The 23,869-nt window shown below is 40.4% G+C and overlaps 2 protein-coding genes across 5 annotated transcripts in view; both read right to left on the reverse strand.

Moving 5' to 3' along the window:
• The window catches only part of erich3 (glutamate-rich 3), a 75,656-nt gene that overhangs the window by 36,572 nt on the left and 15,215 nt on the right, over positions 1–23,869 (reverse strand). The gene's annotated exons all lie outside the window — the stretch shown is intronic.
• slc44a5b (solute carrier family 44 member 5b) overlaps positions 1–23,869 on the reverse strand; it is a 36,327-nt gene that overhangs the window by 3,744 nt on the left and 8,714 nt on the right. The window contains exons 2-23 of one of the 4 annotated variants that reach the window (XM_030432734.1): positions 16,435–16,483; positions 11,613–11,686; positions 9,882–9,966; positions 9,439–9,523; positions 9,191–9,304; positions 7,655–7,715; positions 7,438–7,561; positions 6,895–6,927; positions 5,718–5,801; positions 5,318–5,430; positions 4,559–4,690; positions 4,328–4,427; positions 4,119–4,211; positions 3,822–3,909; positions 3,019–3,281; positions 2,823–2,917; positions 2,622–2,725; positions 2,426–2,499; positions 2,010–2,080; positions 1,251–1,339; positions 611–695; positions 108–307 (exon numbers count right to left, since the gene is read on the reverse strand). In XM_030432734.1, coding sequence (XP_030288594.1) covers positions 192–307; positions 611–695; positions 1,251–1,339; positions 2,010–2,080; positions 2,426–2,499; positions 2,622–2,725; positions 2,823–2,917; positions 3,019–3,281; positions 3,822–3,909; positions 4,119–4,211; positions 4,328–4,427; positions 4,559–4,690; positions 5,318–5,430; positions 5,718–5,801; positions 6,895–6,927; positions 7,438–7,561; positions 7,655–7,715; positions 9,191–9,304; positions 9,439–9,523; positions 9,882–9,966; positions 11,613–11,686; positions 16,435–16,483 — 2,132 coding nt within the window. In that variant the 3' untranslated portion in view covers positions 108–191. Of the gene's footprint in view, positions 1–107; positions 308–610; positions 696–1,250; positions 1,340–2,009; positions 2,081–2,425; positions 2,500–2,621; positions 2,726–2,822; positions 2,918–3,018; positions 3,282–3,821; positions 3,910–4,118; positions 4,212–4,327; positions 4,428–4,558; positions 4,691–5,317; positions 5,431–5,717; positions 5,802–6,894; positions 6,928–7,437; positions 7,562–7,654; positions 7,716–9,190; positions 9,305–9,438; positions 9,524–9,881; positions 9,967–11,612; positions 11,687–16,434; positions 16,484–23,869 lie in introns of those variants that run through there. The other 3 variants (XM_030432735.1, XM_030432736.1, XM_030432737.1) reach the window with 3 other exon arrangements.

Raw genomic sequence — 23,869 nt, forward strand, 5'->3', positions numbered from 1 at the left:
ACGCCATCCCTGACCAGGCTGGGATGCATCCGGTTTCGATGTTTAGCCCTACAGTACTTGCTCTCAAATGTCCAGACCCCCCCCCCCCCCCCCCCCCCCCCCCCCCCCCCACACACACACACACACACATAGAGTAGATATGGAGAAGTGAGTGAGAGAGTCAGCAATTCAGAAAATCGGCTGCACATTGCTCAGGAGGCAGTGCCTAGTGTTGCACCCTCCTCTCCTCTGCGTAGGATCTTGTGCAGGCCGGGAGACATGTAGTAGGGCCTGGAGGAAGACCCGTCATTCCTCTCCAGGTCTTCACCTGAGACCAGGTCCCAGCACAGGAGAGGAAGAGCAGGAAGAGCAGACAGAGTGCAGAGTGACAGGCAGAAAAGAGAAAGGAAAAAGCAAAGGCTTAGTGGGGGAAAAATGTCAAGAAGGTCATGCAGGAATTAAAGAGTGAGCTGGAATCAGTTTTACATTTAGAGGCAGTTTAAAAGAGGGAAAGACTTAGATTCAACTGCTGACAGGCTACATGAATTTTAATCTTTAACCATCATAGGAATACTCAACACACGTCATATTCTCGCACTGTGTCATGTAAAGAACTTAACTTAATACTTACAAAAGCACAGGAACAATGTGTCCACACACATGGCATAGACGTTAAAAAAGCCATGTGCAATCATGTAGGATCCAAAAATCACCGTCTGAAAGAATCAACAAGCTGCCATCAGTGGGTTATATTACCAAGATTTACTCTGCATGACTGTTTTACAATGGGACCACAAAAATCTGCACACTAACAAAACCAAAAACAATAAAATGAATACGACCCGCGAGTCGTAAATCCTTCATCAACTAAGTAACTTGTGCAAAGTCATCTGATCTTGAAGAAGTGTGTGTTCTCTCTGTTCTAGAAACAGCTGAGCTGTTAGATATGGTGTTATAGACTAGGATGAGGAAAAAAATCAGATCTCACTAACTGGGCCAATCAGTGCCATCCTTGCACAAATGTGACAAATGTAAAGGCATAAAATAAGATACATATAAAATATGTACGGTATATTATGTTATGAAAAAGTTAATCTTCATTTCATACATTTTCCACACTGTTGCTCATTTGAATCTTTTTATCTTGCGTGAGCACAGAATCGTCCAAGTCAGAATACAAACATATCTCAACTTGCAAGAAAGTTGACTTAGGCTCTGCTGTTATTGCTGGAACATTCACTCATCAAATAGCCCATATTTGAATTTCTTACCAGAAGGGGGACCCAGAAGTAATTTAGGGATGGTACCTCCTCTTGAATGACTGGTATTTTACGTGTGAAGAAGAAAAATGCAAGAACACCTGGAAAAGATAAAAAGAAATAAATAAACAAATTAATAGCAGAGATGAGAAAAACAGGGGACACAGGGTGCAAATAACAGTCACATACTAAAGCCACTGTAGCAGAAATGCAACACCTTTAACCCTCATGTCATCAGAAATATTGAAACACCATACAAGTGTATATATCAGGACATGTTTAAAAAGTTCAATAAGTATAAAGCTTTTAATATTAAACATAAATACATGTGGTTTGTGGTTTTTGGACATATCAAAGGGGAAGGTTTCGACAGGGAGCACAAATTATATACAGTAATGAAGATTATTTTAATTATGGGGCTTCAGAAGAATTACTTTGGTACAAGTAGCTCAATAATTATTTGCACAGGAAAGGATAACTCCAAAGATATACTTGGACTAATGTTTAAATTAAGATCTTACAAATTGATTTGAATTTAAGGCTTTCTAAAATGTGATCCAAGAGATTTCATTATTTTCAAAGACCAATCTAAACCTTTAATGACGCAAACTGAGTGGAGGCAGAGTATGTGCGAGGCAAAAATAACTGGGACTGAGAAGATTTATCATCATCTTAATATTCAGGAGGATGTCTCATCCTGTCTCTTCTGCACTTCTTCATCTGCGTCCCTGTTGATGCCACTTCACAGGCGGCGGTTGACATGAAACTCACCGACACTTCCTGAAATAAGCAGTTTTCCAAGGAAGAGCAGAAAGTCTGTCACCTTGTCCAGGACAGCCACCCTACAGAGGAGGGAGAGAAAAGCCAGAGAATAGTGAAGGCATTGTCACGCACTGCGACACAGACTGAGGAGAGATCTATGAAAGTAAAAACAGCATTAAATACATGATGGCTAGTGGCATATTAAGGACAAATACTTCTTAAAACACTCAATTCTTGATTGTTTCAAAATAATTGCTTTATTTTGTCAGCCTGGAATGTTAACTGGGTAAAAAAGAAAGAACAACTACATCAAATAAATTATCTAAATGGAAAAAAATTACTTTGAGAGTGTGTCTCAGTAGCCATGATCTGTACACTAACCCTTCTTAGACGCGTGGATCTGACAGAATTTAGAGATTTCTTACCGGATAATATTCCTCATCAAGAGGCAGAAAGAATCCCTAGAAGAGGTGCAGAAGCTCTTTCCATATATTGCTATCTGTAAATGATAATAAACAGTGCTTAGTAGAGTGTAATCACAAGCAAACTAACAGCCGAACTGCTCACAGATTGCAAACATTTAGTTCAAATTACAGGCAAACAGATGTTTTCTTAACTCACCATAATGTACGCATTTCTGTTTATAAACTTGATGAAACGTTCCAGGCAATAGAAGCAGCATCTGAGGCAGCAAAACAGGAACCGAGCGCATGCATTTTGTGAACCTGGGAACACACCGTCAATCATCAACATCTCTTTTGACATAATCATTTAAATGTGTTAGAGTGGGAAAACTGGAGTTTCAAAAAAGTTACAGCTTACCTCTGAGTTTGTGATCCAGGTACTCAAGAACAATTCGGGCCAGCTGCACCACAGCGAGTATTAGAGAACCAAAGGCGAGAGAACCTGTGTGGTATCTGTGACACAAGAAACAAAAAGGAATAAAATACTTTTGACCATTTGTGTATATTCAAATATTTGACCAGGCAAGCAGGACTGGCTTATCACAGCTCCTTACCGTATGGCTCTACTGAAAGAGGAGTAGAGCGGGCAGGCAGGGATGTCGTCTGGCTTCTTCAAGGCCCAGTAGTAGGACGCAAAGGCCCCAGCCAGAGTGCACTGGCCCAACGCGATGGTAAAGTTGACCAGCCAGAGGAACGCAAACAGGTTACACAGATGGAGGACTAGGATATAACGGTGGTACACACTCTCCCCACCATAGAAGGCGAACAAGCATTGTGCTCCAGGGCAAACTTTGGTAATATTGGTCTGACTGAAGGTCTGAAAGAGAGCAACAGAGTGATGCGATGTAATGATTGCTTTAATGTTTCTGTTAGACTTAAAATTACTCAACCACAAAAAACCCCAACATCTTGGCTTTTTCTGACACTCTACGTTAGTTTTTTGCATATTAATGCCTCATTTCCTCATGTATGGCTTCCAGGTAATCCTGCATTTATTAAAAAGTTGTGTGGTCAGGCAGCATTTTAGATGCTCACATTACCCTCCACAAACTCGGGAGGGCAGGCAGGTTGATAAATAACATCCGCCCAATTAAACCGCCATAGCTGTCAGCCGCTATTTTGAACTCTATTTATATTAGAAACACAGCTACCAGATACTACTTGTAGGCAATAAGAAGAAGCTTTTACATTTGCTTTGATTGATTACATCTGGAAATGTGATGAAGTGGCAGAAAAATGACACAGTTACGAAAATGAAGAATCAGTGACGCTAGAATTTTTCTGAAAACAAAACGACAAAACAATATCAATTTCACTATCAAATGCTCATCATTGTGTAACAGAGTGGTGGACTAACCTTTGGACGGCATGTGAGGTTGGCATACATGCATGCATCATCAGTAGGTGTGACCTTGTAGACTGCGTTACCGGATGATGCTAAGAAGCTGAGGGCAGACTCGTTAAGGGAAAGGGAAATGTCTTCCACACAACAATCACTGACTACCGATAAAATATAGTCAGTTTTCTTTTAATACTTTACCTACAGGCTACTTACACAAAGTCTTCTTATTCATAAAAACATTACAGAGGAAGCAGAATTCCTGTACTTCTCTGGATAAAACAGCTCATCAGTGAGATGCAGTAGGAAGGATACACTGCTGTGACAGCCCAGTAAGCGATGCAGATGGCCAGAAGGAAAAAGGTGATAATAGGGTAGAAGAGAGTGGTCATGATGTGGCTGATGGCCCTAAAAACAAGACAGATCGAACATCTTTCTCAATTGTATGTCATATGTACGATTCAAAGGAGTCAAACACACCATTTAATTTTAAAGACGACAACAGAGTTTTTATCCACACTTACTTGCTTCCCTCCTCCAGTAACGCAATAGCAATGCGCAGCCTCATCCTCAGAAATATCACCATAATGAAAAGGATGACCTCAATCACAGAAAGTGAGATCACTACGAAACAAATATGTTGAATTATTTGTCAATGCACATACAGCACATCTGTTTTAACATGTGATTTTAGCATTAGCATTTTTGCATTTAGCAAGTGTGAAGTAAAGTCATGATAGTGGATGACAACATACTGAAGATGAGCCATGTTTGGCTGAGCTGAAGGTAAATGCTGAAGTCTGTGTGGAGGCCGATATCAGAGATGGCGACATCAGCGCCCGGCTTCCCGGTCAGGGTGTCATACTCCCAGTAGCAGTGCCAGATTCCTGAGAGACACAGAGAGAGAGAATAAGAGCCAGAAAAGGAGGCAACAAGGCAAGAAAAAACTAAATCTGCTGCAGGCTGCCATTACAAACAAACTGCTCACAGCTGAGAAGGTCAAATGTACACTAATATTACCGCATCAAAGTTGTATGCGTCCGTGTACCAGTCATGTAGCTGTTCATGAGTGACAGCATTGAATAATGGCCAGGACCTTTTTTTTGAAAATTATTATGATGTCACAGTAAAGTTCATCTTTGTCCTCTTAAAGGTCATCACTTGATTATTTTATCCCATTAGTTATTTTATGTAATTTTTTCGGATCAAACTTTTATCAGTTGTTGGATAATTGTCAAAAATGTGTTCTGTGAGTGACCTCGACCTTTGACCACTCGAATCTAATCAGTTCATTTTTGAGTGCAATTTCACATTTCTTCCAATTTCTAAGAAAGTCCCTCAAGGCGTTTCTGACACGTCACGTTCACAAGAATGATATGTACGGTTGTACACATAATGCCTCCAGACATGGCTATCGCTGGCACATAAGTGTAATATAAAAATGTGGGCAGCATCTCCAACATGTATACAGGAGCTACTGGCAATGTGCGTTGCTGTCTGTGGTGCACACTCACCGTAGTTGAGTGCACCAAAGACACCGAAGACAGTGAGCCACAGGAGCACGCTAGCAGTGTAGCGCAGCAGCAGGATAAAGAGCAGACTGACCACCATGGTTATCACCAGACCACTGCAATGACATAAACACATGCATACTGGAGACCGACCCGAATTTGACCAGCAACAAAATTAGTTTTGGCTTAATACTCCTTTTAGTAAAGTTATCTGCAAATAATAATTTATCAGATCAACTGTTGCAAATTCCATCAGTCTTAAGCCTCAAGCAGGAAAGACAGTAGGAACCACTTGTACGTTAAGATGTAAAGGGGTTTTCATCAGTTTTGTCTTTAATTTCACTGGATTCTCCACCCACAGACGCCACAATAATCCACAAAAACATAAAGAAAATATTCTCACATTAGGATCCAGTCCCAGGAATTTGCATAATCCTCAAAGATCTTCATGCCAATTTCTTTGGCATTGAGCAGACTTGCCAAACCTCTGAGAGGGAGAAACAAGGGGAGGTGAAGAAAAAGTGGGAAAGAGAAAAGGAGACAAAAAGGAACATTAATAAGGACACAGAGGGGCTGTGGCATGTTTGTGCCTTGCCTGCAATATTTTAGTTACTAAGGTTTGTCAAAAAACATTTTGACACTATTTATCTTCACTGTCACTGTGGAACGAAGATGAATACAGTTTCAAAATGCTTTTGATATTCTTGGCTTTGAGACCTACTTATCAGGTTATGAGAGGGAAAATATTTCAGTTTCATATTAAAGAGCCACTAAACAGCATTAGTGTTACTGAAGCACTACTGAGCAATGATTTTTTTCAGTATGGCTGCAAATGGTTTAGCAGTGTGTTACTGAATGATACAGAGGCGCAGCTAGTGGAATAGCACATATAAATGGATGCTATTTCTGTTCACAGTATAGGCAACTCTTCAATAAGTATTGGGTTTAATGGGTTTTACCTGTCACCTAAATTCATCTTCAATTAAAAAAATTGTTTGACCCCTAAAAATGACAAGAAATCTGACAAGAAATCTTAACTTTTCCCTGACACCTTTCCAGACACACTGCTCTATGACTCATATAAATCTCCAAAGTACAGACAGATGAGGGACAGAGGACAAGCTAACATTGCTCCGGGACAGAACAGAACACTACAAGCTAAAAAAATGATGGAGAGCTCCAATTTAGCTCCCTAAAGGTCACTGAAACCCTGTCACTGGCAAGGACTTGGCTCATATCCAGCACTGTTACACAAACTTGCGTTCTCATCTATCCATCTATCTGTATAAAGGGAGCAGACCTACAGACCACCAGGGGGCACTACACCACTCCCTATTCTATTTGACACACTGCACAACCATTCACACACAATTGTAGCAGATGACTTGATGTTTTAAAGTTGATATTTGCCACAAGCAGTTGTGTCAATCTGTCCTAATTCCTGTCCACTGTTGCAGGTGGAAGGACTCAGGAGCAGATTCATCACCCTGAGAAGCATGAGTGGGAAGGTTAGTCTACACAAAGCTAGTGGCTTAAGGGGAGGCAAAGTTAAAAAAGCTGAAAGAAATCATTTTTGAAACCTTTCCACTCCTTGCTGCACGGCAGTAACTTGGCTACAAGAAGAAGAAGCATTAAAGCACATTACATTTCCTGAGTAACAAACAAAAGTTGATCACAGCAAACACAGAATCATGTATGTTCAGAACGTCAGCTCATTGATTTAAATACATGATTTCTCTGCTTATCCAAAGTTTGCTATCTTGGTCCATAAACATGTTGATAGCGTGAACTCACACAGCAGTTGTTGTAAGCTTGTAGGTGCCACTAAAGTTCTACTCATGAACTTGCGGGTAAGCTGTATTTTCATGCAATAAACATGCAAATAGCCGAATGTGGCTGGACACATTCCTGGACATCATTTGTCAACTTGTCCTACCCTGTGATATCTTTCCAGAACTGTTTGGGTTCAGAGTTGGCAGCCCTATTGACAGTATAATAGTTTTAAAACACTTCACAGGGTAGATTATTTATGTACATTTCTTTCCTATAGCAGGAATTCTGATTTCTCAATCAAATTAATGTGAGTTTTCTGGTCAAACAACAAGGATAAATAAAGGTCTTACTTGGCAGCTTCTTTGAGGTCGATGACACTTCTCTCGTTGTTGTTTCCATCTTTGAAGAGGGTCTGATTGGCTACAGTCAAAATTCCATTTCTTGTAATGAAATCGGGGAAGCACCGCTGAAGGACTGAAACACATTTAAACATTTTGTTCATATCTTTAGGGCCTTGGCAAACAAATAATGATCCTTTGCGGTTTACACTTACTCAGATATACTTACAAGGTCTGCTTGGAACGATCATAGACGGGCAGTCTTCATCTCGTATGACTTCTGTAGCTGACTGAAAGGGAAGATAATGATTCAATTAACTGAAAACAATGTGACACACTATTCTGTGTGGTTTGCTGCTGTTTGTAACTTTTGTGATGAAACAACAATAAACACTAATTTATCAAAACTGATAAATATCACACCATGATACTTCCTAGTTGATTACTTACATCAAGACAATTGCCCTTTGTATTACATTTTTTTTCAAATTCAACATTTGAATATGCAGAACAGAAATCTGAACATTTGATAGCCAAGCCAAGCCAGACACACAATTCTTGTTCTACCTGGTTGACACATCAGACTAAAATAATAAAAATGCATAAATGAGGTTAGGAATTATATATGTATGTTTTATGTAGGTAGGAGCAAAACTGGAAACTTTGGTCTACGTAAGTGCTGCTGAAGTGGAGATTTCTGTCTCAGAATATGAGAAATAAAAAGAAAGCCTTTAATAGTGAATAGTTCCATAGATTTTTTTTTTAAAAAGTAAGACAGTAGGATAAATTCTTTAACCAAGACTTATCACCTGGAAACTTCCACAGAAGACTACTTTCACGAGACAACTTTTTTGTATTACAATTGTTCATTTCCAACACAGAAAAAACTAAACTGAAATAAATACCTAAATGTGCGTTTTGGACATTTCCTATTCACTAGTTTGAAAAAGAAAATGTAATGGAGGCAAAAAAAGCGCAAAAAATCTCAAATGAACCAGTGGAAAAAAAAAAAATATATATATATATATATACAATCGCATCTGTGTCACTCCTTCAAACCTAACTATCAATTTGAGGTTATTTGCTTATGAAACAGTACATAATTTAGTTTTTATTCTTGTCAACCAAATTATTTATATCAGTCACATTTTTGCAAATATAAAATAGTTCTTATTTTCAGAAAAGCCACACAGACAGATCTTGCTTCAGCACTATTTAATTGTCAACGACTATAGCGTTGGTATCATTTATATCATTATTCCTGCACAACACCAAGAAGTCAGAAGTGACAGAGTTGGAGTGACTCCTGTCTGATGTAATCCTGTCACCCTGTACCACTCGATGATGTGGTAAGGGAAATCAGTATTTTTGTTCAAACTGTTTGAAAGAGCTGTTAGGTGCTCCCACACGCCACCTCACTCTCTGATTCTTACACACCATCTCGCCAACGTCACTGAGCTGCTGCCAGCCGACAGAAGAGGGCTGTGATGTGCATCAGTGCACCGCCAGCTCACTTCCGCCTGTCTCTAAGCGCACATTCACATGAGCTCTTCATTATAATGACAGGTGAAATCTGAGGATGTCTGAAAGCTATACTAGGCATGACATTCATGTCTCTTTTCAAAATCATGTTTGATCAAAAGTGCATCTACAACAAAACGAAGAATGTGTAAACTTTTGTAATTAAGACATGAGGCCCTATAAAAATCTAAACATCATCTAGATTGCAAGAAGGCAAAACAGACCTCTAACCACTTGCTCTCACCTTGCTGCCAATCTCAAAGCCCGGCTTGCAGAATTGCCTGTAATAATCCCAATTTTTGGTATTCCACGCATCCAGGAGAGTTGAAAATCTGTCAGGGCACTTGGAGACACAGAGCTAGAAGAGACAATGCCTCTGCTTAATGAGAAAGCCCATCAATCTTGCATAATCAAGCGTGGAGGAAAAGTTGGAGGGCAACATAAAGCAGTGTACGAATGTGCTGCTAGAGGGGGCATCACTCAGAGTCTTACCTGGGTTGTAGGGCACTGGAGGTTAATTAAAACAGCAGGATTGGCACATTTCAACATGTTGAAGTAGAATAATATGGCTTTGTGTCTGTGGAGACAATCAAGGAAGACAGAGAGAGAGAGGTCTGATTATTTAGAAGGCTTTACAAGATTGAGAAATCAGTGCATTACTCGCAAAGTTTTATCAGCAAGCATTTAAGCACACACACACACGCACACGCACACGCACACGCACCCGCACCCACACCCACACCCACACACATTAAATCAGAGAGAGAATGAGAGAGTGTACCGTGCCTGCCATAATTAATCACAACCCATCTCCATGTATTGTGGTCGAAGTCTTTTGTGAGTGTAAAGATAACAATGGGAAGCTGACAGACGAATTAAGGAACATAATTATTTCAGTGTACGACAATTTAAGAACTGATGATTTTTCCACTCACGCATTGGGGGTGTTCTGGTGGCCACAGAACTGACCGTGGCTGTCGGTTGGATAGACGACCTTCCTGGGATCGCCATGGATCCAGGCTGAAACATAATACAATAGTTTCTCTATTGAACTGCACAAACTTCAACACGTGGAGCCATTCTAGACAAACACTGCCTCATTCTACCCACTAAGGTGCACAAAGGCTACTGGTCAACACATTACCTTTCTTGTCAGATTCTCTGTGGCCCTAAATTACACATGGGAGAGCTTGTCTCTTTATGTAGCAGAGAAAACATCCGGCTACCTAAAAGCATTGTATTATTACTCCTGTCTAAATCAATAGTTTTCCTTTTTTTTCACGTTTGCCTCTTTGTCAATTAACCAAGGATAAAAAAAGCCCAATTAACAAAACAGCATTGGAAATTATTTTGAGGATTGCATGTATTCATTTCAATTAAGAGGCAACATCCACACATGTAGAAAAACAAAATACAAAATCAATCCAGTTTAATTTGTTTGGTTCTTTCTCTCCAGGCAGGAGTGGCTGTAACCCTGAAATTCAATTTACAAAGCAATTCTTATTTGCCCAACATGAACAACAGAGCGTTAAGGCCTTTCACCTTGCCAGTCAATGAAGGGTTGCACTGACTGTGAGACAACAAAGGCTTCTACGAGTGTTGGACACAACAAGGATGACACAAGTGAAAAGAACACTAAATTCTTCAGCTGATCACAGTCAAGTCAGTGCTTATTTCAAGTCACATCCATTGTCATGCCCTCTGCTCCTTTTAAATTATTGGGAAACAGTAAGTCCTTTCCATGTCCCATGCCAAGATAGAGACGTGACCACATTGACAACGAGCTGGCACATGACAGTAATTGGTGACACTGCAATGGGACTTCATTTTACCCTAATTTAAGATGTATATCATACTTGTGTTTAAAAGAGGGAGAAAAGACATGTGCAGTCAGGTGTGCTGGTTAAAAGAGAATATGCATTTATATGGGAAGGGATTAAAGAGGATGACAATGGAAGACAGGATGAAGGGCAGAAAGACACAAAGGGAGAACATTTAAAAAGGGGAAACTTAAAGAAAGATGGGACAATGAGATAAGAGTAAAGAGCAAGAAAGAAAGAAGCGCTGATGCGGAGATTTAGAAGACTGCATGGCCACAGTCAGCTCGACAAAGTAGACTTTAGTTCACTCGAGTGTGATGGAGTGAATTTAATGGCTCCAAGAAAATCTGAATGAAATAAGGGCCACAGGGAATCACTGGTCATTCAGTCAAAAACCTCGTCAGGGACACAGGAACAGAGTGAGCCATACAAGTTGCGTGTGGTGGTGAAACTCCCACTTAATAAAAGAATAGCCCATTCTCTGGGGGAGCTACATTTCTCAACTCCCCCACATGTTGAACAATCAGACATTTTGTTGAATCACCCGTCAGGAAATTATGAATAACAAGAAAACAACACACAGATGTTTTTCCTACTTAAGTGTCTGTTCACTATGTGGAGAGGAACAGAGCAGTTTCGTCTATGCTAAACTATTGTCACTTTTCACCTTTCCACTCCTTCCAGCAGCTAGATGATTTGCTCCGTACACCGTGGCAGAGTGGGAGTGAGTGAGCATTTCACACTTCCACGCCACAACCAGAACATATCACCACTGTTCTGCATGTGCAGATTTGTGTCATTATGAAACTTTGTGTGATGTAATCAGCAGCAATGTGTCAAACTCACCAACTGTACCCAGAGCGATGTAGCCGAGGATGACGATGATGAAAATAACACAGCAAACCACATCAGTGCAGCTCCTGGGGGAAAAAAACAACAAAAAAACAACAAAAAAAAACAAAATGCGTAAAAAACAAACGTGTGACATGGGAAAACCAAGATTGCAAGAGGAAATTAATTTTAGTTATGAATGGCTGCTCGTTGAGCAATTAAATGTATTAGTGTGTCCCCCAGGGGAATTGGGATTCTGTATTGTCTTGAGGACAAAAGAAACGTGTTTTGTGTGGTTAACCATTTCTTGTTGGTAATCATGACATTGCTGCTGCAGGGCAGGTGAGTGTGAGCTCTATATCTGGGTGCAGTGCTTGCTACCAGGCATGACAAGGTGTCATCTGTATACTGTGTTTTAAGAGAAACTGAAGGGGAGCTCTACTGACTTTCTAATGAGGCCCTGAATCCCCCCTCCCTCTTGAGTTAACTGTCCCACAGGCACAGAAGCAGCTATTTGAAGACTGCCTCTGCTGCTAGTTTAAAGCAGAGTCTCTCTCTCTCCCTCTCTCTGAGACTTTCTTCACCGTCTCACTGTCGGCCTCCTAGAACAAGCTTTCTTCTCCTTCTTTCCATGCCGAGAGAAGCTTTCAGTCCAGCCCCTTCTTTCAAAACTATTCAGACGATGAGCACTGAGCCCAGCCTTAAATAAAGCCAAGTGCCATCCACTGTGCTCAGCAGTTCAATACAAGGGGCATATGTAGCCTCACCCTACAACACACACTATACAAATTGACTTTAGAACCTCATCTCCTCCAGCTTTCAACTGTTCTCCTCTATAAGCCCGAGGAGCAAGGCCAACATCAAAAGAAGGCCTGAGCTCAGAGATGTGACAGTGTTTTCTCTGTAGTAGTTTAAGGAATAGATTGTCCTTATTTTGTATGCGGTATGGTTACATGGTTCTATACAGGCGCCACAATAATCCCCCAGAAGACAGTCAAGAGAGACTAGAGCACTGATGCACACAAAGGATATCAGCCGAGGATCAACCTATATAAAGAACAGCTTAAATAGACATTAATGCATTTACATTAAGATGCAAACAAGAAACAAACATGACTAATTAGACTATATTCGCCGTATAACCCTTAGATTTAGGGTCAGCCGTGTAATTTATTGTAATTTAAGATTGCACTGCAAATTATTCTGGAAAGTGCAGCTGCGATTAAGAGCTGCTTTTTTTTTTTTTTTTAATGATACTGCATCAATAACTGCATTATAAATCTATGTTAACAGGCTTCTCTGGTAGATTGGTTTGCTCAACTTAGCAATATCGAGGATTGCAAATCTTTTTCCTCCCCAACAGAACTGCTACTACTCCTTGTGTCTTATTTGGGAATACGATGACTACATTATCACCACTCCTTCCCGAATTAGGTAAAGACTTTAGATACCTGCAAAGTTAAAAATGTGAAATCTCCACTCATAACCTGTGCAGCACATTTTGAGCTGATTATTATAATATGACCCACACGCCATCTGCTCTCTATCTTCAGGCAACATCCCAACATAAGATGAAACCTTCAACAGATGACAGTGGATGACAGAGGAGCAGCTGACTGCCATGAGAAATAAGGCTTAGAGACTTGTGACACATATCAAGGTGTAAGCTATTTTTCGGAAAGCACAGCAATTATTTTCTGGAGATAATAGAGCGTCAAACAGAGTTAAAGTGGGCACAGCTCTGCCTGGTGAAAGCAGTTTCAAACCGAGATTGAATATGAGGAGCACAAAGAAAAACTGCCGCACTACCTCCAAAGGCGATGCTGATATTGTGCATATTATTAACAAAGGGAGACAAGGGAGCACCATTTCATTTCATTCAAAGAAGAATAAATGGAGGGGCTGTTGGGGTTTCCATGGCAATGGTTGCATTACTCGTCTTCGAATCCCTCCCCTACCTTCAGCTGGTAGATAAGTTAGCCATCACTCAGCCACACATCACAGGTGATTAAAAGGGGGGAGTGTGAGGGGTGGGAGTCTGAAGACGACCTTGCCTCTCCTCCAACGTAATGTGACTGTTACTGTAGATCTGTCTTGTTTCCCTCAACTGCCTCATATAGACACGACTGCATTATTAAGACAAAGTGCAAACACAGCACCACAGTGCTCCTGCAGTACAAAGTCACCTTTGAAGCATTGGCGAGTGGTGAAGAGAAGCTGACAAAGTGAGGAGAGTGAAAACAATTCTGCTTTGTTGTCTTATCTCAGGAAAGAAGGCCACATGGCCCAGATCAGATCCAAAAATTTAGTCAAACCGCAAATCTAATCGGACCCCAACCTGGCCTCACTCCCAAACTTCAGATCTCCTCAGATGTCACTTACACATACTTTCACAGGGAGCAAAGCATCCCCCTGCTTGTGTACTGTACTGGTAGGCAGTGCTGCTTTGAAAGAAACAAACAAAAGAAATCAGCACTAGAAGCTCTGTCAGTGCAATAAGAAACTTTTGTGTCAGTGTTATATTTGCAAGGCTGATTTTCAGCAGGAGCCAAGGTGACACAGATGGCAGCAATGCCACAGAGTAGCATGGGTTCCATTGTGGTGTGAATCTGCAGCCTGTCCCTGCTTTGTCACAGACATTTAACAGGAAGTAATATTTGGAGGATCAGATTTGCACACAAAAGGGGTATATATCATGGTCAAGAGAGCAAAGAGGGACATTAGTTCAAGTACGCTGCTTGAACGCAAATTTCCTTTAGGTAAATTGTCACACATGCTGTGGTGACTGAGGGCACCTGTTTTAAGTTAAAATTGTTTTTATGTGCACATTTAAGGCCTGCACAGTATGCAGTTCACGATTGTGATGATCATATTCTTTGCGACAACTAAAATATTTTTTAAGTGTGCATAAAATATATATATACACATAAACATTCCCTATGTCTTTCTTCTTTAGTAGATACACTGCTGACACAGATGCCAAACACTGTTTTACCTTTAGATGGTTGGATCTGTTGTTCAATGATATGGTTGATTTCGCTTAGAACAATTTCACAAGATTGTTTAAAAATAATTTTTAAAATTTGCCAATGTAGAAAGAACAACAAAGTTATGAATGACAGATGTGGGCCTCCTATTGTTTCCTAAGAACAATAGGGAAAAAAAAAAGACAGTTTGCCGCTTTGAACAACTTCATTGCCCATTTGTGTATAGATTTCTGCATTTACAAGGTACACTGAATCCACCATGAAATCCCTGTTGGCACCCATCACCTTTGCTGTTCAAAACACTGAAGATGTCAGAGGTCATTGACTGCTCCTCAATGCATTTTTAAGTCCCAAGGTGTGTCAGAAACAGTGCTCTCACTAATAACACCAAAACTTGTTAAAGACTCTAGGCATATTTGTTTTTATTACATACTATTTTGATAGACATTTACGCCAGTGTTGTGTATAATAGCTGTATGAGATTTACTTTACTGAGATTTATAATGAACCACACACACAGTCACAGGACAATATAAAAGGCATTATTAACTGACTATACGATTTTAGAGTTGTGGCTTATATTTGACACAGATTATATCTGTATATCATATTTAGTCTGAATTAACACCATGCGGTGTCCGCTTCTGTCTGGCCTTTAGAAGACTGCTCAATAACCACAGAAAAGGTAACTTCATTTAGTCATTGAGCTAGCATGAAAACAAGACGACCACAGAGTCGGTTCTCTCCCAGTTCTCATTAAGAAAAGCCTCTGAGCCACAGACACATCAAAGTATCCTTGGTGCCTTCAACCAGCTGTAGCAGTGAAATGGGCTGGAGAGGGTGGGATAAAGAGACACGGGAGGACTGAAACATGCCTTCACAGCAGCCTGCCAGTCTGACATTGAACATAAAAGAGATAAGAGCCTACATTACTGCAGAAAATGACTAAATCATCAAGAAAAGCCTGTGGTGAGACCCTCGAGAGGTTTTGCTCCACTGCAAAGATTCTGCTTTTCTGTGCGTTGTCTTAAAAAGCAGACTTTATTTTATCCCACATCACATAAATTGAGTTTTGGAGGTAAAATCCTCAACCTGAAGTTCATACTTCTATTTTTCTTAATGTATATGATCTAACCTGTGAAGCACCATTATCACCACCATTTCTTTTCTTTCTTACATCAGGGTTTTTTAATCTTACTGTGATGTTTTTCAGAATTGTATCCCTCATGAGGCATATAGCTGACTGCAGTCCATTTGGAGAAGTGCTACTGTGCTGCCGGTTGAAAAATACGAGATAGTTCACCATCTCCCTGCGATAGCTCAGGTGATGTGTGGACTACATCTGTTTTGGGTGTATCTGTCTGGTTAATAGTGTGTGTCATTGGTCTAACTCCAGCCACCAGCTTGACTTATGGGCATTGATCCGTGTGGTAGAGTGGAGAGAGCTGCCAGCACTCGGCCTCGATCTTTATTAACGTAGCATGACAAATGATCAATCTATCAGCGCCCCGGACAGTGATGGGTGCCAAAAAGATTATACAATGGGCAAAATCAATACACATGTAAAAATAAAATGTTATCCTTGTGTTATTTACATGTAAATATACATAGAGTTGAGAATTTATTGATGTTTAAGGACATCTGTTTTGGAAAGTTCTGCCTCCACTCTCATACAGTGCAGGTGAATGGATTTTGTTTTATTATCTTATCTTATGTGTGTAAACATCTTTGTAAGGCAGTGACTAAATGTGAACTGCATGTAGACACACTTTTAATTTCTCCATACAATGCTATATGTTTATATGCATTCACTATAAAGCAAATGTGGAAGTGTTAAGTGTTTTGAGTACCTGTTATGGACAGGCCCTCTGAAGTTTGGGTCAAACTTGCGCGGCTCACCTGCAAGACAAGCACAGTATTTTGAGATTAGTTGACAAGAGGGCTAGTCAGATAGAACAAGAATCAAATTTACTGACAGAGTGCATATGCAGAAGGGAGAAGACATAACAGCAAACCTGTATGTTGTAAAATATGGTTCCCCGACAAAATATGATAAAAGGGTGCTTTGAGGGGGTGTAATTGAGAGCAAACAAATAAAATAAATGAGACACAGAGAATAAAATATTTAAATGGTAACAAGGAACATTTCATAACACTAACACCCTACTATACTATACTAATAGCATGTGCTATTCAACTGACCAGGACAAACTAACTAGGCCATTTCACAGTGCTGGTCTCCTTTAGGGATCCTGGGATGAAGAGAGATGATCATACTGAGCCAAAGCAGTAAAAGCCAAAACAATGGGGCTAAGACAGAAATATAATAAATCATTTTAACAACTCTTAAACAAACAGCTTATCTGGGTCACAGTGAGGATTCCCCATTTTAACCCAGTAGAGTACAAACTGAACCACAGTTGCTGGCACCATTATTCACCTGAGGGGCCTAACTCTGACTGCATGCACATGTAGGTGTGAGGGAGCCCAGGCTTTGCATTCATCACTGGCTGCTTCTTTGGTGCCCAATAAGTCTCTACCCCATTTGAAACAAAGTATGACGGGTTCCTGAGGACCTATTAATCATCACACATGGAGCGTAATATCTCCTAGCAGCCGGGGGAGTCTTAGGGGCAGCATGAGTGGGCCTGCCTCCCATCTGCCCATTCCCTAAACTGATCCTGTCAGTACAAGCCAGCCTCGCTTCTAAAAGTGTGAGGAATTAGTACACTCTACTATATACATACAAATCTGGTGGGCCTGTTCTGAATGTACGATAAATCTAAAAATAAAAGTCGTGAATTTAACACACAAAACAGTTTTATTTGTTTATAAGCAATTCCAATGATAAGGCCAAAATAAGCAACTCTGAAGTATTGGCTGTACTGGACTGAGCTTACGCATTTATCCCATAGAGCTCCAAAATCATCCAAAAACACATAACAAAGCCATACTGGAGCACTGGGTGATATAATCTCTCATTACAACAAACACAGCCAGTGTAGTTTATTCTGGAACAACTCCACAACTGCATTTTTGATCTCTGGAGAGAAGCTCACTGCGTTGTGAAGACAACAGTGAATAAACTCACTAACACAGTTCTATGTTTAGCGGCTGCAAAATGGTGAACACAGTTGTGTGTGAGTGTCAAAAAATACCTGAGATGAATTTCAGAAAATTATCAGAATTTCCTCCCTTCAGAACAATTACATTTAGAAAGTCTATGAGAGCTGTATGAGTACAATATTTTGCCCTATTCATGTGTAGGGAGCCAAAAAGATGTCAGGCATGCATACTCTAAGCTGGCCAATGATTATGTCCCAGAAACATGGAAGCTTGCGGAGGCTTTTTTGCGGCATATGCACCCAGTCAGCAACTTCCATAGAAATTCATAAATTGCCATTCTTTATTGTGGCATCCAGTTCTCCTTAAAGGTGTGTAGAATTTAAGGGGAACTATTTAGGCCACATTAGGTTCTGCTACACACTCAAAGGGAGGGTGAGTGCAGAGCCCCTTTTACACAGGAGAAGACGCATCAACGCCGCAGCGGCAGTTCGTAAATTCTCCGCCGATAGTGATTCACACAGAGCGAAGCATCTCTGCCTTAAAGACGAACCGCTGTGTAATTCACACAGAAAGCCAGCACCGTGGCTCCTTAAGAGGCTTGACGGTACAAGTCATGATGATGACGTCGGTGTATTTTCGAGGTGTTTCCCCGGTGTCCCCCCTGTCAATCTAAACCCACGGATAGTTTATAATCATATGGATGCTGTTATAATGTGTAGTGATTGAGATCCTGACCCACCAAACATCCTGGAAAGTGACGAAGTTACGTTTTTCGCTCTAAATTACATAATTACATAATCGCCATCAGTAAACTGGAAGCTGTCTGACTCTCCCACTTGTTGGGACGGAGGCTGTTTTCTGAGGGGAAAGTTAACTGAAGTCTCGGTCTGGAGGGCTGACCATCGCGGTGATTTTTTTTCCACCCAAACAACGGTGAGTTAAAGTTTTTTGCCAGTGACAGACGCTGTTTTTCGGGCAGAAATGTGAGGAAGAGTTGGTAGGACGGGCGGGAGGACAGACAGGAGGACAGGCGGTAGGACAGATGCTTCTCCACGTATATCTGCTGTATTTTTTCTTCATATAAGTTGCCAAAGAAAGTTATTTCTCTGTATTTAGTTGAGTGAAAGACCTGTGCAGTTATCAGACTGTACGATCGATACTCGAAGCTGGCTTATCGGTTCGGTACCCAGTAATACACCCCTGATACTACCTCCAGAGGCGTATCAGCGCTGGAGCGAAATTTCTGAGAGATTCACACTGAGATGGAGGTGGGGGAATTGGCACAGGATCCCCGCATCTAAATGGCAGTGTGAATGGGGATTAGGAGTACTCAGTAGGTACAATATATCACAGCTAAATGACATCAAATGTTACTCTGTTTATTTGTGTACACATATATCCTAGCTTGGGAACATTATTCTATCATGGCTCTCCACAACTCCAACAACAACTGCACTATAATAAACCATGTAATACAACACAAATATGTATAAAACAAACCAAAAAAACTCCCTTCTTTGCCTAAAAACATAACAGATTCAGCACAGTTAACCCTGGCAGCTGCTAATCACAAACATCCCTGAGCGAGTGACTTACTGCAACTGACAACTGTTTCGCCATGGCAGAATTTCTTCGGGCTGTAGCGAAAATGATTTCTATAGCCAATATTTCTGTATGAAGATATGGTATTAAAAAGCCAGGATGTAGCAAACATACCTATCTGTGAAGCATATACAATATTCATGCCTCCCTTTCTCCAATGGGATTCTACTACCACAGCAGCAGTAGAAGGATAGAGATGTAAAATCTCTAGGTCAACAGTAAAATAATGACAGGAAAAATGATCGAGCAAAAAAAAAACAGTTTTTTGCCTCACCAACAACCCAGGTGTCCTCAAGCTGCACAGTCTGCAGCACAAAAATACAGTGTACTTGAATGTACACTACATTACAATGTGTAGTGTATTTTAATCTAAGTGAGTTGGCATTGTTACACTCGTATTTTGTTAATTCTTAGAAAGTTAAATTGAAGCATTGCGGATGAGGAGCTGCATGTGTCAAAAGTGGAATACAATACAAAAAGCAAAATACAAGAGCTGATGTCATGAACGCATGAAAAAGAATCATGAAGACAGTCAGACATGCTCTGAAGATGTGAACCATTTCAGCTATTTGTCATTGAAGCGTGAGCCACTAACCTTTCTTTTAAGATATTTCATATGAGAGGTTCAATGTCCCTTTATCTTTTGTCCTTAGTGTTTAAACCATTTTACTGCCATCTGTTTGGCTGTCACTGAGAGTCCCTCACTTGTGTTGTGTTTTAAAGTCTAAAAATGGGAGATGTTCTGGGTTAAGCGTGTGAATTCTTCAGCCAAGGACACAGTGTCACCAGACCAGGTGCTCACTGCAGCATATGCAGAGCACTGGCATTTAATGTGAGAGGATGCCACTTCATATTCTAAATAAAGGGTCGACAATGTTAAAGAATAGGGATGTCCCTGATGTTAAAACAGAAGTTTAAAATCAGACTTTTGACATTTATTTGTCTTAGACATCATGCTTCACACTGACAACAGCTTCATACCACTTAGATTTTAATTTATGCCTTTTAAAGTAACAACTGTGCACAATCTACTGACAGAGTCAACTACTATTGTGTTGTGCCATAAGTTGGTTCCAATGGCTTTTCTCTCAGTGGTTGTTGCTACACACACATGACCAGCAGGCTACATCACTTTAACTCACATCTGAGCTAATTAGAGGTAGATCTGCTGGGGATGAGCAAGATACAAAACTAGCTTCTGTACTGGGTCCAATGCAAACAGAATTTATTTAGAATCCTTTCATTGATCTTCCTAGGTTATGAATATATTCACAACACGCACAGGTCCACAGTGCAGGAGTAATTGTAATAAAAGCAGGCCAGTCCATATGGTGAGTGCAAGCTGAATCACACTGAGATCAAGGAGAGCCAGTGGTGAGAGGACAGATTGTGGTGCAGTGAGTGTCAGGGAGCAGAGTTTTTTTTCAGAGTCATGTCAGTGGTTCCTTGATCAGTCTACTGTTTGGAGTTGCGGAGCCTGCCAGTAAATCCAGCAAGAGGACCAGCCGGCAGCAAGGTCCCCTGCCAGCTGACAAAAAACAAGGGCAGTTGTTATGTTGCTCAAAACCCAGAATACAAAACTGTCAATACACTATGACAGAGGGAAGGTAAAAAAAAAAAAGTATAACACGAGCGTACTCTCAAGTAACAAAAAACATTATTCATTATAGTATAAAGCAAATATTCTGGAGGATTACAAAAACCCTTCATTCTAACAGAATAATATCCAGGTGACAGGGCATGTGCTTATTCAGCTCAGCTAAATTTAGCTTTGGCTGCTGTAACAACTCACTACATCAGACTTGAGTACTTCCATCAGGCGGTTATACTTTTACTCTCTCCAAAAAAACTGATTTCAATGAAGGGTTAAAAGAGAGTGGTGAACATCATCAGTGATGCCTAGTGGACACCAGCAGACTCTGCATTAGATGACGGCTGTTTAGACTGCACTGCAGTCTGCCAGTGCAGGAGATGAGACTGGTGGACTGGATGTGTGCTGCTGCTGTAGTCAAGCTGAATGAGGGTCTGTAGTCAACAACATTCGGAAAAAGCCTGGCAGGCATGCTACACTGGGACAGCTAGTCACTGTTAGCTTCACTAACTGCTCATCTCCTATATTGACATACTGTTGGATAACGCCAACGTGTCCTGCTGTGACAGAAAGATTTACTCAAAACATAACAATCATAGTGGTAATCAAAGTCTCTGAGGCAATGAGGCTGGACTGGGTGAGGAATTACACATCAGGATCAGACAAAGGCTTTGGCAGCAATCTTTGCACCCCAAATCCATTTGCAGCTAGTCTGCCATAGCAACAAGATCTATGGATCAATTTACAGTGGTGAGGACTTAACATCACATTATGTCTGCGACACACATAAAAACGATGTGTTAAAATTACTTCCACCAATAGAGGTTTGATTTGAGCTATGAAAAAAGATTATAAGGCACTGTGACAATGCCTCAATTTAAAGTCCGTACCTACTGTCAGACAGATACTGAAGTAGGTGCTGAGATTGACTGCTGAGAATCAACTTCATAGTGCCTGTGCTGGAAGAGAGCCAGATGTGACAACTCAGCCTAAAGCGATAAAGCTTCAGGTGAAAGTCATGGAAGCAGTTCATCGACTTATTAGGGAGTAGACTAAAGTGTGCACCTACTCTATCTCCTGTGGATACACACACATATGCACACACAAACGCATACACGCATGCATACACACACATACACACACACACACACACACACACACACACACACACACACACACACACACACACACACACACTGTATATTCTTATATATATTTCACAGAATGTCAAAAAATTGTCAGAACTGCTCATTACAATTTGCAAGAGCTGAAGTGAAGTGAAATTGCTTCTTTGGTTGCACCAACATTTAAGAAGCTGCAACCATCAAATATTGTAATTTTAAAATGAGTGAAGTCAGTTTAACAATTAGTAATAATATACTTTAAAAATAAATACTAATTTTCTTGCCATCTGAAATTGACCAATTGTTGCAATTCTGATATTTACAGTACAGATATACACCGACATATCGGTATATCTACATCCATGAGTGTGTCCATGTTTTCATTTAGTCACTGATAAGATATTCATAATTAAAACAATTACAAAAAATGTTTTGGACAATAAAGCAATATTAGATTTGTTACCCCCTAATATCAATAAAGGTCCTAAAAGTCCAGTTTTGTTTCGGCTCTGGTATAGTACAATATGTATACAGCAGCGGTCCTCAATAGGCGGCCCCCAGGCCGCATCCGGCTCGCCGGCCTCCTGTTTGTGGCCCCCAAACTTTTATTCCTTCATCATGTGTTTTGTTTGGGTCAGCACGTGTACACCGGGACTTGTCTCTATGCCAACGATACAAAGACAGCTGGGTCACTCACCGCTGCGATCGCAACTTTTAACTTTCACTTTCGTTTTCGGAGCAGTTGCATATTCACATTTTGACTGTGGCAAGAGATTGAAATGGCGTGTTCCAAGTGAATTGCTATAATAAAGTGGACAGAGAGAATCGGCAACTCACAGAAGTAGGAACTTAAAATTTCTATTCATTCTCCCTCCGACCAGGACAGAACCGGATCTGACAGTGCAGTAGTGACACACACTTACGTTGATTAACATGTTTTAGCAAGTCTCATCATACATTATCACCTGTAGCGTAACGGACGGGGAGTTCATCCCGGCAAACACCCTTTCACTCACGGTGCCAAAATTTGTATCATCCTTGTTAAAACTCAACATCATTTAATCAAAGAACAAATGACGTGAATTAACCCACAATCATCTTACATATCATCTTATTCACAAACACATTCATGAACCATAATTACACCAACATCAACAGAATACCCAAGAGTCATTGCGCCACAGTCCACAAGGGGCGTTACAATATGCCAGGAGAAGCTGTGATGAAGATTTCCAGTTTGAAACGGCATTATGAGACGAAGCATAGGAATTTTGAAGAGACATTTCCTCAAAATTCAGAGATAAGCACAACACAAATAAATGCACTGAAATCGTCATATCAAGCTGCAAGCAGGATTCTTGTCACATCTATGTCACAATGAAATAAAATAATGCATGACTGAAGTGATGGACACAATGTTTGAAGGCAAACAAAAAGAGGAAATATTCAACTATGTATTTTGATTTATGTTAAAATGGAAATTACATTTTATTTTAGTTCGTATTTTGTTGTTTAGAATGAAAAGGACATTTTGTTTTGAATATTACAGTTTTATCGCATGTGGCCTGACCGACCTCAATACATGGACCTTTGAGTCATTGGAAAAAATCTTTGTGGCCCTTTAAGATTTGTATTTGAGTACCCCTGGTATACAGTATATACGGATGTATTCACTTAATGTTGCAAATGATACTGCAAATAATAGTGTGACTTGTAGAATTGTGAGATTTGTGAGCAAACATAACCAGCAAATTAAATTACATCAGCTAATAGCAGATACAGAAAAATTTAAGTCAAGAAATTAGATGAAGCACATAAGTGTCAAATCTAAAATTGGTGGGAGTATAAATCATACGATGTCGAGTGCTGACATCACACCCTCCAGAGTAAAACTTTCTTAAC

Source organism: Sparus aurata, chromosome 11 (assembly GCF_900880675.1).
Source record: "Sparus aurata chromosome 11, fSpaAur1.1, whole genome shotgun sequence".
In the NCBI taxonomy this organism is placed as follows: domain Eukaryota; kingdom Metazoa; phylum Chordata; class Actinopteri; order Spariformes; family Sparidae; genus Sparus; species Sparus aurata.